This window comes from Bos mutus, chromosome 25 (genome assembly GCF_027580195.1).
Source record: "Bos mutus isolate GX-2022 chromosome 25, NWIPB_WYAK_1.1, whole genome shotgun sequence".
In the NCBI taxonomy this organism is placed as follows: Eukaryota; Metazoa; Chordata; class Mammalia; order Artiodactyla; family Bovidae; genus Bos; species Bos mutus.
The window spans coordinates 16,211,367-16,224,362 of record NC_091641.1 but is presented as its reverse complement, the minus strand read 5'-3'; the positions used below and the strand labels follow the sequence as shown (position 1 = coordinate 16,224,362).

General features: G+C 54.6%; 1 protein-coding gene across 3 annotated transcripts in view; it reads left to right on the top strand.

Annotated features, from left to right (window-relative positions):
• The window catches only part of SBK1 (SH3 domain binding kinase 1), a 53,992-nt gene that overhangs the window by 35,712 nt on the left and 5,284 nt on the right, over positions 1-12,996 (top strand). For all 3 annotated transcript variants that reach the window (XM_070363081.1, XM_070363083.1, XM_070363080.1), the window contains one exon: positions 11,504-11,736. In XM_070363081.1, the coding sequence (XP_070219182.1) occupies positions 11,511-11,736 (226 nt within the window). In that variant the 5' untranslated portion in view covers positions 11,504-11,510. The remainder of the gene's footprint in view (positions 1-11,503; positions 11,737-12,996) is intronic.

Here is a 12,996-nt window from a genome sequence, read left to right as displayed (position 1 = left end):
TTACTGATGGACAAACTGAGGCTTAGTTAGGCTTAGGCAGGGGATACAGCCAGAATATGCACCATGAGGGGAAGATGAAAAGATCTGAGAATATTATCCTCTTCCTCTTGAGCCGGAACAGAATGTTTGGTGGAGTCTATTTGTGTCAAAGGACCAAGGAGAGGGAGAGGACTTCCCTGGCCTCTCTTACGGGCTTCTCGGGGCCCTGACATTGTATGCAGAAGTGTATAGGTGGTGGCTGGGGACATTTTTCAGGGTAAAGAGAACTGAGACTTTGGTGACCCATGAAGGAACATGAAATAGCTCATTTCATAGATTGGAAACTTGTGCAGAGCAGAGTCTGGGGGCGGGGCTGCACAAGGTTCCCTGGGCATGAGCAGCAAAGGCTGGAGCTTTCCCAGGCAATTCACACTTCTCTTTTTGGGGTGAGAGGACCCAGCTCTGGACCACCCCCCACCCCACTCACTTGCAGTGGATGGGAGAGCCCACGTGTGAACTGATTTCTGCCCTGGGGTAAAAACCAGGAGGGTCAGGGATACCCTTCTGAGAAGGTGTTAAGTGGCAGAAAACCAGACTGGGGCACTGGCTGTGGGGGTGGAGGGGGGAGGGCTCCCCTCGGAGGTGAGTGTCAGGGGGGTTCCCAGCTCCCCCCGCTTCCTGAGCCTGGGCCAGCTCCATGTGGTGATTCAGGGCAACCAAGCTGGGCCACTCGTCCCCCCAGGCCCCTCTCTGGGGACACCCACCCCAGAGTGCTGAGCCTGGATGAGTGGGCACCATCTCCCCTCACACTCTCCTTTGGGATTGTCTGCCCCCCTAACCATGCCTGGTTCCTTATATCCCCCTAGATCCAACAGGACTGTACCCAGTGAAAATTTAATTCTCACCCTGCCCCTGGTCATTCAGTTCCCACTTCTTTCCCCAGACATTCATTCATTCATTCACCAATATTTATTAACTTTTCTACTATGTGCCAAGCACTGTGCTAGCTGGGGATACAGCAGTGAATGAGACCAGCCTGACAGAGTCCCTGCCCTCCTGATGCTTACATTCTCGTGGGGAAGAGAGACATCCACAATAGACGTTATGTTAGACAGGGCTATGCTCTGCTGGGGGAGAAAGTAAAACAGGAAAAGGGGAGTGTGGTTGGATAGCACTAGTTGAGAAGGTGCTGTTGGAACAGAACTTGGAGGAAATGAGCCATGTGGATGTCTGGGGGCAAAGGGAACAGCTCCCGGGTGGGGAGCTGGCGTGTTCAGGGAACAGCAGGGAGACCAGTGTGTCTGGAGCAGCAGGAGGGATGAGACAGGTCAGAGGGGCAAATCAAGGGCTGTTGTAAGGACTTGGACTGAGATGGGAGCCCCTGGAGGGTGATGAGCTGGGGAGTAGTGTGGTCTGATTGGGGTTTGATGGGCTTCCTGGCTGCTGTGTCAAGGAGAGGTTGAGGGGGGTAGGGAGCAGCAGCTGAGCCCTGATGATGGCTCAGAACAGTGGGAGTGAGTGCTGAGGATGGTCAATGAAGACACCTTCATTGGTGTCTGGTTGCATCCAGAGTTACTTTATGCAAATGCAAGCAAATAAGAAACTCATTCCTGTTTCCCCCCTCACTTCAAAATAATGTACTAAACAAAGTGATGTGGCGGCCCAGAGACAGCCAGGAAGCTGGTGGCAGCTGCTGTGTCCCACAGCCCTCTCCTGATGACTGGGGTGGGCCAGTGGCACAGCCCCTGAGGGACTTCAGGCTCTGTATAGAAATCCCGGATGCACTCATCCTTTAACCTGGCAACCCACTTCGATCCTACAGACACACCTGCACACTGCCACAGGACTTATGTACAAGGCTGCTCATTGTTCGTGGCAGCAAAAGGTTGAATGTACACAGTCAGCATCTATCAGTTGGTTAAATAAACGGCAGTGTCTATATCCATGGGCTTCCCAGGTGAATCAATGGTAAAAAAAATCCACCTGCAATGCAGGAGATGTGGGTTTGATCCCTGGGTCAGGGAGATCCCCTGGAGAAGGAAATGGCTACCCACTTCAATATTCTGGCCTAGGAAATCTTGTGGACAGAGGAGCCTGGCAGGCTACAGTCAATGGGGTCACATTAGATTGGACATGACTTAGCAACTAAACAACAACCTAAATCCAGACATACCTTTTCATGCCCTGGGAGCCTTGGTCTGTCAGCAGTTCCTCTGTCCTGCAGTCCAGCCTCCTTGGACCTCCCCTAGCCTTGCATTTAATGCCAGCCAGCCCGGGTGCTGTCCACACCTGTGGTGCTGAAGCTAATGGAGCTGGAGGGAGGTCTGGGCTGCAAACCAAAGACCAAAGATAGGAAAAGGGAGACAGAGCAGGAAGCATTCAAGGTTCAATTCCCAGCTCTGCCTCTTACCAGCTAGGTGACCTTGGGCAAATTGCTTAACCCCTGTGAGCCTCAGGATCCTTATTTGTAAAATGGGGTTGCTGTGAAGATTACATGGCAGCAGCAATGTAAAGCATTGGCAATTGAGAATATAAATAGTCCTTTTGACTATTAATGTATCATTTTAGAGACTGTAATGCATAGTGGAGAAGCATCTGGACACTGCAGTGATAATGCCTAGATTGGAATCCTGGCCCCGCCACTTACAGAATGGATGGTCTTGATCAAGTGACATGACTTGCTCTATCCCTCAGTTTCCTTGTCTGTAAACTGGAGTGAATAGTAGAGTAGATGAGTTCATTTACAGGAGGGACTTGGCACACGACAGGGGTTCCTTAAGTGTTAGTTGTTGCTGTCAACTTCCTGTCCATTGTATTCAGCATTCTGATCGTGAATACACCCCAGCCTCTCTGTTCGCAGTGACCACTGTCACTCACCGCCACTACGATCTCTGCTGTGTTTGGGGCTGGGAGCTGTTACAGGGAGATACACCTTGTCCTGCAGACACCCTGGCTTCTAGTCCAGCCCTGCCACTGACTCTCTGTGATTTTTGAGCAAATTGTTGTTCCCTTCTGGCCATCAGTCTCTGTACCTGTAAAACGGGGCTAATGATATCTCATGCAGACCCTTGGGAAAATAGCTATGTGCCTGCAGGGTCACATTCAGGAAAGCCAAGATATAAAAAGTTACAGCTTCCCAAACACGTAAAGAATTATTCACCCGGCATTTGTCACACCCTGGCTAAGAGCTAGGAATAGCAAGATGATTAAGGCATGGGGCTTGCTTTCAAGGAGCTCTTGGGTTTCTTGCTAGATTGTCAATCCTCTTCAAGGCCCATTCGGGTGTCACCTCCTCCAGGAAGGCACCCTGATTCCCACTGCCAGTGTCCTTCTTAGAAATGGCAGAGCACTGATCATGGCCTTCCTGGCCTCATGATTATCTGAGTCCTTCTTTGGTTTGCCTCCTTGATTTGTAGGCTGATACCCTCTATCTAATCTGCACACCCAGTGCCAGTACCCAGCACAGTGCCTAGGCTTGAATAGATATGCTTGTCTGGAGGCTTTAGGCTGTGAGCTATGTAAATTCAACTCAAATTGGCTTAAGCCAAAAGGAAATGTATTGATTCAGGAAACAAACTTTCAGGAGTATGACTGACTTTAGGCATATCTGGAGCCAGATGCTCAGAGTCATCAGAAACCTCTCCATCTTTCAGCGCTGCTTATCTCTTTGTTGCTTCTTTCTCGGGCTACCCTCATGCTGGCCAAGCCCAGCAGCTCCAGGCCTGTGTTCTCCAGCTTTGTAGGCCAGGGGTCAGAGGTATCTCTTTTCTTATAACTTAAGCAAGAGTCCTAAAGTGAGATCTCAGTGGGTCACCTTGGATCACATGTTCATCTTAGAACCAGCCAGAGTGACCTCGCAGATGGGATGCATCCCCTAGTTGACTGGCCCTGGATCAGGTCTGCGCTGAGAGTCAGGGTGGGGACAGCCCTACTGAACCAGTGGACTGAAGGAGGGAACCATTCCCCAGAGAAAGGGAAAGTGATGCTGAACAGGAGGCAACACTATAGGCCAATACAAGAAACCACCAAAAATGCGAACAAGGCAAGGATCAGGTCAACTCTGGCCTTGAGACAATTTATCTGACCCCACAGGTGTGGAGGACTAGAGGGGAGATACCTGGAGACAGGCTAGGGGAGAATGTGGGATGCAGAGAGCTGGCTCAGCCACACAGGCTGAAGGAATGAAGTGACAACCTCTCGCTTGTGTTATTGTTGTTTAGACACTAAGCCTGGGCTGTAGCCTGCCAGACTCCTCTTTCTATGGGGTCTTCCAGGCAAGAATACTGGAGTGGGTTGCCATTTCCTTCTCCAGGGGCCTTCCCGACCCAGGGATCAAACCCGTGTCACCTGCATTGGCAGGCAGGTTCTTTACCACTGAGCCACCAGGGAAGCCCAGCCTCTCATTTGACACAGAAGCAAAGTAAAGCAAGTGAGAGAGGCCAGCTTCCATCCCTATTCATTATCTGAAATTCCACATTGTGGCTGCTTTTTCTTGGGAACTTTTAATGATACTGCAGATGCAAAGAGGGGACCCCTCCCCCAAGGCACAATTACTGTTTGATGGCATGCTTCCAGGCCAGGGCTTTGTAAGGACACCCTTGGGGTTTGCCTGTGCAAAGGGCAGAGCATGGGTCCAGAGACCTGAGGGAAGGGGCCCCGGCATGGGGACTGAGAATCTTAGAATCCCAGAGTGACAGTAAGAGAGGGCTGGCTGACTCGGTCCAATCTCACCCCCCACCGATTCCCCCCAACAGATGGGCTTCCAGTATCTGCTTCTCTGCTCCCAGCGACGAAGAACGCACTTCCTCCCTGCTGTGAGACTGTGAGACTGTGAGAACTGTCTCGTTTTTGAGTTGCTGTCTGCCTACAGGAGCCTCGCAGGACACAGCGCATGAAAGCATGCGATCTAAAACCTCATAGCCTAAGTTCAAATCCCACTCTGCTGTTTATTAGCTCTGGGACAAGTTACTCAACCCGTCTGTGCCTCAGTATCCCTTTCTGTAAAATGGGGAGAAGAGTAGTAGCGCCCACCTCCCAGACTTGTTGGGATTAAATGATTTAATCCACTGTTTGCATACCAGCTGGCAAACAGTCAACACTCGGTAAATATTTGCCGGGGTGATTATTCTCCCACAAGACAGGAGAAGAGCAGATTCCCTTACCTTCACAGACTGGTCACCCTCCACCTAACTCAGTAACTGAATTCTTGTCACTCGGTTGCCAGTGTTACCACCATCCAGGTTCCCTTCTCTGGCCACATCCCAGGAGTCCAAACACTGAGGTTCAAATCTCAGCTCTTTTGCTTACCTGCAGCATAACCCTTGAATCAGGGTGATGTCGGCTGCTCTAACAACTAAATCTCACATACATCAGCAGCCTAACAGGACAGCATTTTACTTCCAGCTCACAAAATACCAGAGTGGGTAAGACTGGTCAGCAGCAGGCCTCTGACACCTGGGGACCCAGGTTCCTCCCATCTTTAGTTCCACCACCATCTTTTAGAGTCTTAGGGTCCTCTGCATCAAGCCACAGAAGAAGAGAGACACCTTAACCACTCTTAAAAGCCCCAGCCTAGAACTGACACCTCGTTTCTGTTCACATGCCACTGGGGAAAACCCGCCACAGGTGTCCACACCTGGATGCAAGGGAGGGGAGGGATGTAGTTCCCTGTTGACCACCACCCTGCAGAACAGCTGTGTGTCACAGAAGAGGGAACACAAAGCTCTGACAGGCGGTTGGCCATCTTTGTCATAACCACAATAAGTCATCAACCTCTTGGGCCTCTACTCTTCATCCGTGAGGTGAATCACTTGATGGAGGCAGCAGTTGCACAGCTCTGTACATTTCCCTAAATCACTGGATTGTACACTTGCTACGGGGGAGTTTTGTGATACGCCGATTGTTGTCGTTGTTCAGTCACTAAGTCACGTCTGACTCTCTGCGACCCCATGGACTATAGCCTACCACGCTTCTCTGTCTGTGGGATTCCCCAAGCAAGGATCCTGGTATGGGTTGCCATTTCCTTCTCCAGGGGATCTTCCCAACCCAGGGATCAAACCCGTGACTCCCGCATTGGCAGGTGGATTATTTACTGCTGAGCCACCAGGAAGCCTAGATATACGAGTTACACCTCAGTTAAGCAGATTTTTAAAAATAGGAGGCATCTTGCCCCCTTCTGAGGGCACTTATGAGGACTCAGTGAGTGTGTGTGTGTGTGCGTGCGTGCGTGTGTGCGTGGTAGGGAAGGGGATCCCAATGTAGACCTGACTTGGGTTACACATTTACCGTTGTTTTCACAAAGGTGGGACCCAGCTCGAGCCACCTGCCAACAGGAAGTGGTAGGTGGTTCGGTCTTGCTTAGGAAACTCTCCCCCACCACCGTGGCCCTCCCAGCCTGTGGCGGAAGACCCAGCCCACGGGGCCGGAGCCTTTGTGGTCAGGGCCACAACCGCTGCCATGAAGACTGGGCGAGGCCCTCTTGCCTTCACCACAGACGGGGAATTGAGGGCCTCCCTTGGGGTCAGCGAGGACACACTGGAGGTGCAGGTCACATGGGGTCCCCAAGGGCAGCACAGCCCTCGCGTGTGCACAGATGCAGTACCAACTGCACAGGGTGAACGGAGGCCAGCCAGGGCCTCCATGCCTGGTGCTGGGAAGTTCACAGCCACCAAGTTTCAGCTGCTCCTCCAAGGGGAGGAAGGGACGATGCTGTAGGCGAAATACCTTAAGGTCAAGTTCTTCATGATACCAGACATCTGTGCCCTCAACCACCCAGCGAGGCTGAAGGGTCTGACTTCATTCTTTGGGCTCAAGTCTCCACCTGAAAAAAGGAGCTGGTATACCTTGGCTTCCCAGGTGGCTCAGAGGTAAAGAACCCGCCTGCCAATGCGGGAGATGCATGGTTCAAACCCCTGAGTTGGGAAGATCCCCTGGAGAAGGGAGCGGTAACCCACTCCAGTATTCTTGCCTGGGAAACCCCATGGACAGAGGAGCCTGGAGGGCTACAGTCCAAGGGGTCGCAAGGAGTTGGACACGACTGAGCATGCGCGCACACCTGCCACAGGGACTGTTGTGAGAACTAAGTTAGTTAATACCTGGACCAGCGCCTGGCCCCCAGTCAACTCGCCACAGGAGCTCCAGGAGGGCATGTGCATCCCTGGCTGAGGCTCTGCCCCCTTCTGGGCCTCCATTTGCCCGCTCGGATACTGAGGGATCTGCAGGTGATGTTCTCACATTCTGTCTTGGGAAAAAAAATAGAGGTGGTTAAAAGCACCAACTTTGGAGCCAGTGCCAGCACCAGCGAGATGACATTGGGCGAGTTCTACAGTCTCTGTGCCTCGTGCTCATCACCCCTAAAATGGGGATACTAATAATCCCTCCCTTGAAGATTTCCCTGGTGGTCCAGAGACTAAAACGTCATGCTTCCACTGCAGGATGCATGGGTTCAATCCCTGGTCAAGGAACTAAGATCCCACAAGCTGTGCAGTGCAGCCAAAAATAATAATAGTAGTAACAATACTAATGATAATACCAGCTACCTCATGGAATTGTGGGCTTCCCAGCTGATGCTAGTGGTAAGGAACCCCCCTGCCAATGCAGGAGACGTAAGAGACACAGGTTCAGTCCCTGTGTCAAGAAGATCCCCTGGAAGAGGAAATAGCAACCCATTCCAGTATTCTTGCCTGGAAAATCCCACGGGCAAAGGAGCCTGGCAGGCTACAGTCCACAGGGTCGCAAAGAGTCAGACACAACTGGAGGGACTCAGCATGCATGCACGCCTGGAATTGTGAAAACGAGAGATGAGGTCAGCCTCCAAACAGGGCTTGACATGCAGTGACTACATTTAAGTGTCTGCCGTCACCCCTGTTACAACTGTTATTTTCTTCATCTTACGGATGAGGAAGCTGAGGCCCAGAGAGGGGTTGTGACTTACTCAAGGTCACCCAGGTAAAAAGTGGCACACCTTAGGATCAAGGCCAAACCTGCTGAGCCCCAAGGCCCTTGCTGTTTCCATCGCTTCCCCACTGCGCCTCTGAAGTCATGTGCGTAGTAACTGGGTCAGAGGCAGCGTACCTGGGGAATGATGCGGCAGCGTCAATCAGGGACGGGTGCGGGTCAGTCCCTTGTCTCCTGCTGACACCTTGTGGAGAAAGGGCCTGGAGGAAGAGGTGGGTTGAAGAAGTGAGTGTGGGGAAGAGATGGAGGTCCCACAACCTGGACCCTCAGAACCAAGGGAAGGGACCGTGGAGAGTTGGATTTGATGTAGCACTAGCCCCCAGGGTAGTCTTGGCCTGTTGATGGGGACTGACAGGATAAAGCTGAGACCACCCAAGATATTCAACAGGGGCTGGAAGAGAGAGGCATACAGACCCTGCCTGAACCCTGGGGCCCCTCAGAGACAGGAATTGACACCTGGGGCAGCAGGGAAGGCTTCCTGGAGGAGTGGGACCTGAGGATGAGATAAGGGGAGGGCAGGCTAGCAGGAATGGTGGAGGGCGCTGGAGAGGCAAATTCAAGCTGATGAGCAGCATTGCTGGTCAGTGGTCAGAGCCTGGGCTAAGCCTGGGGATGAGGAAGCCGGTGTGCCCCCCACCCAGCCCGCAGACCCTGCCCAGGGCAACTCTTGAGGCCAAAGCGGCAGAGAGAAGCAGGCACCCCACAGTCCCTGGGGGAGGGAAGAAGGGCCTCTAGCAACTTGCAGCTGCCAGTCAAGCTCCCAGAGGATGCAGAAAACAGCCCCAAAGGGACCTGACAGGACCAAAGCCCGAAGTGGGAGCATTGCCACATGTGTGCACACAGGTGCCTGCACACACAAGGCAGCCCTTGGGGAGTCCACACAAATATCAGGAGAAGTAGGTCAGCAGAGCAGCCCAGGGTCTCTTGATGGGCAGGGGGGAAGAGCCCCCGGTGAAGAGGATGCGTACTCATCAGCACCCGGTGGGGCAGGGGGGAGCCCCACTCACTCCACAGGAACAGCCTGACCTCCCCCTTCCCCAGGCTTCGTCAGAGCCCACGACCTGGCTGTTCCCTCTTGGAGTCCTCTCCACCCAGACAGTGGGCGGACATGTGACGGGGATCCGGAGAGCTGACCCTTCTAGCCCGGAGACTGTCATGGGGATATGTCACCCTACTTTAGCCCTGCAGCGGGGAGATGCCCAGTGCTGTCCTGCCCTGAGCAGGCACTGCATAGACTCGGTGGCCATGCCAGGCAGGGCTGGGTTCAACACACTGTCGCTCGTGGAGGAAGCAGGGCTGGGGGTCCTAGGTTCTCGCTGGAGACGCTCCGAGGGGAGGGCACCGTATGGGACTTCATGAATGGAGGGGAGGGGCCTTTGTGGGGGAGCAGAGATACCGAGGAAGAAGCTGGGGGCGGGAGCCAGAGGAGGGGAGAATGGCTCCCTGCACCGCCCTCCCCGTCCCCCCCACCGTCCCCCGCCCCGCAGCCAGCCAGGAGGACGTGCAGATGGAGCTCCGTTTGGGGCTGGGTGGGAGGCAGGAAGTTCCCTCCTGATGTTCCTCTTCTCCGCGTGAAGTGGGAGGCTGGGTCGTGCCGAGGGGGAAGGGGAAAGCAGAGGAGGAGAAGAGGGTTTGGGCCTGGAAGGGGAGCGGCCGGGCCAGGGTAGAGACACCAGGCTCCCGGGCTGGGCTCACCCCAGCTCCCAGCCTCCAGCCCAGCTGAGCGGGCGAGCATCATCGGAATGAGAACCCAACCACACCTGCCTCTTGGGGGTCACTTACTGTGCACCAGGGGCCAACCACTTCATGTCTTGTAACCCTCAGGGAAAATATACTATTGTATTCTTTTTGTAAGATGGGGAAACCGAGGCACAAAGACAGGAAGGAACTTGCACAAGGACATCCAGCTAGCAAGTCATCGAGCCCGGCTTCCAACTGGGCAGTCTGGCTCCAAGTCTGTGCCTTCACTCTGAACCGCGAGGGCAGGGGTGGGGGCTGAGAGCGCTGGTGGTCCACCTGTGACAGGAGGGAGAAGGGAGTGAGGGCAGAGGAGCTGCACCCAGGGACGGCTGCTGAGGCTCAGCCCAGAGGGGGTTCATCGGCCGCCTCCTTCACTGGTGCACAGGCAGACATGGACACGCGGACACTTGATCCCAGATGCTCGGCTCCCTGGTCTAAGCCTTCCCCCCAATAGACGGATGAGAAATGCAAACCCCAGATAAGCCTTTGCTGTCACCCATCCCCGAACGCTCCCCACTGCAGCTCTCTGCGCCCCCAGCGCCATCGGGAGGCAAACTCAGTACCCCCGGAGGGGTAGGTGTGTCCAGGAAGCCCCCTCCCCCAGCCCATGTGAACACGGAAGGGGACCAGCAGTGAATGTGGAGGATGGGTCGTGGTAGAACAGGCATTCTGTCCTTGTATCCGGGGAGCCTGGGCGGGGACCCGGGAGCTACAGCTGCAGCTGTGTACTTGAGCTGGGCTGTGTGTGGTCGTCTGAGGTCGGGGAATGGATTTTAAGGCCGTGTGGGGATGTGGCCAGCCTGCGCCGCCCTGCCAGGGTTTCGTCTGAGACTCCTGCCCCCTGTTATGGCTTCCCTGGTGGCTCAGTCAGTGAAGAATCTGCCGGCAATACAGGACACCTGGGTTCCATCCCTGGGTCGGGAAGATCCCCTAGAGAAGGAAATGGCTACCCAGTCCAGTATTCTTGCCTGCGAAACCCCACGGACAGCGGAGCCTGGCGTGCTGCAGTCCGTGGGGTCGCAAAGAGCCCAAGCGACTGAACAACCTCCCCTCACATCCCACCTGCCCCTCCCTAGCCTTATTTTCTCTATAGCCAGTGTCACCTTTTATCACAATATATAATTTGTGGGCTCACTGTGTATTGTCCATTTCCCCACCTTGAACATAAGTTGTGTGTGTTCAGGGCTGTGTCCCCAGGGCTCCAAACAGTACCTGGCAAACAGCAGGTGCTGATCAATACTTGTGACTGGGAGCACCCATGTGAACTCAGTATGTGGCATGTCTGTGTGTGACAAACACATGTGCCTTGCCTGACACTGTGTCTGGATGATAGCATGAGACACCCAAGGAGGGAGCAGTGGGACAATGGCCATGTCTCTGGGGAACGCTGGCTCAGGCCTGACCCTGAAGCTTCAGGGAAAAGATGGGGGGCTTCCCAGATGATTCTTCTTTACCACTGAACCAGCTGACTCCGTGGTAAAGAATCCACCTACCAATGCTGGAGACGTAAGAGACGCAGGTTTGAACCCTGGGTCAGGAAGATCCCCTGGCAGAGGCCATGGCAACCCCCTCCAGTATTCTTGCCTGGAGAATCCCACGGACAGAGAAGCCTGGTGGGCTACATGTCTGTGGGGTCTCAAAGAGTTTGGACACGCCTTAGCAACTAAACAACCAACCATTCGCAGCAAAGATGCTTGTCGCCCCCTGGTGGTCATCTTAGGCCTGGCATCGGGCCCAGTCCCAGAGATCCTGGGCCCTGGACCGGGAGGAGGTGGGGAGTGGAGGGGTCTGATGTCACACTCCATCCCTCTCCCCACCCCCACACCAGGGAGAAGATGAGCGTGGGCTGCCCAGAGCCCGAGCCGCCCCACTCCCTGCCCTGCTGCGGGCCAGGGACCGCCCCCGGGCTGGGTGCTGGCGTGCCTCTCCTCACCGAAGACATGCAGGCGCTGACCCTCCGCACAGTGGCCGCGAGCGATGTCACCAAGCACTATGAACTCGTCCGGGAGCTGGGCAAGGGCACCTATGGGAAGGTCGACCTGGTGGCCTACAAGGGCACGGGTGAGTGTCTGCAGGGCGGCCTGCTGTAAGACAGGAGCCGCGACCTGGTGGGGGCTCTCTGTGGGGGCCAGGAGGCCAGCAGGGAAGGAGAGTCTGTGCTACCTGTGGAGAGAGTGTGGCATGAAGCAGCCCAGGAAGGAGGGGACAAGGGAGGAATCTCTGGATAGAGTGGGCTGCTCTGGGGCCATCCAGAGTGCCCTGAGGACAGCCAAAGAGGGCAAGATGGTGGGATGGATTCGCCGACTCAATGGACATGAGTGTGAGCAAACTCTGGGAGACAGTGAGGGACAGGGAAGCCTGGCATGCTGCAGTCCATGGGATTGCCAAGAGTCAGACACGACTGAGCAATTGAACAAAAGTGCCCTCAGGACAGTCAAGGAGATGCGCCTGGGGACATGTGGAATCAGGGGAAAGGTCAGGGCTGGCAGTGGTGTTTGGGGGATGACCAGCACATATGTGATAGCTACCCCCAGGAGGGTGGACCAAACTGAACTGGGGTCTTCGCGAACAGAGCACCATGCTTAACAGCAGGTGGGAGAGGGCCCTGTGAGGTCCACATGGCAGCTCCATTCCTCAGATCCCGAGGACACTGAGACCCAGAAAGATGCAGTCACTCAGCCCAGGTCATGCAGCTACAGAAAGTGTGAGCTAGGATGAGCCCCCATTCTTCAGCTCCAGGGCCTTCTCGTTTAACCGCTGAACGTGATGCCTTCCCCACAGTGTAAGCTCACTGCAGTGCCCATCAGCCAGCCAGGGATGGGGGCTGCATAATTGCCCACAGCTGCATTCAGAGGGGACCGGGCCAGAAGGAGGAACCTTGGACATGGGGTCACCTGAGCTTTGCTGCTTGCTGTGTGACCTGGGGCAAGTGACTTAACCTCTCTGTGCCTAGGTTTCCTCCTTTGTAAAATAGAGGAGTATTAATGCCCAGTTGATAGGGTCTTTATAAAAAGTGAGTTGTAACCGTGAAGTGCAGAAGGCAGGACCCGCAATGTGTAAGTGCTCTGTGAACACACACGTGTCACACAGCTCTGTACCCAGGTGGGTACAGATGGCTGCTCAAGCTCAGAGTCGGGGACACGTGCCTTGCAGGCCCTCACCTCTGTGTGTCTAGTGTCTTCTTATTCATTTGCTTAACAAACGTTTTCGGAGCACCTGCTGGCACCAGGCTCTTCTGTGAGCGCTGGAGATACAACAGCAAACAAGACTCAGGTTCCTGGGACTTCCCTGGTGGGGCAGTGGTTGGGACTTCAGCTCCCA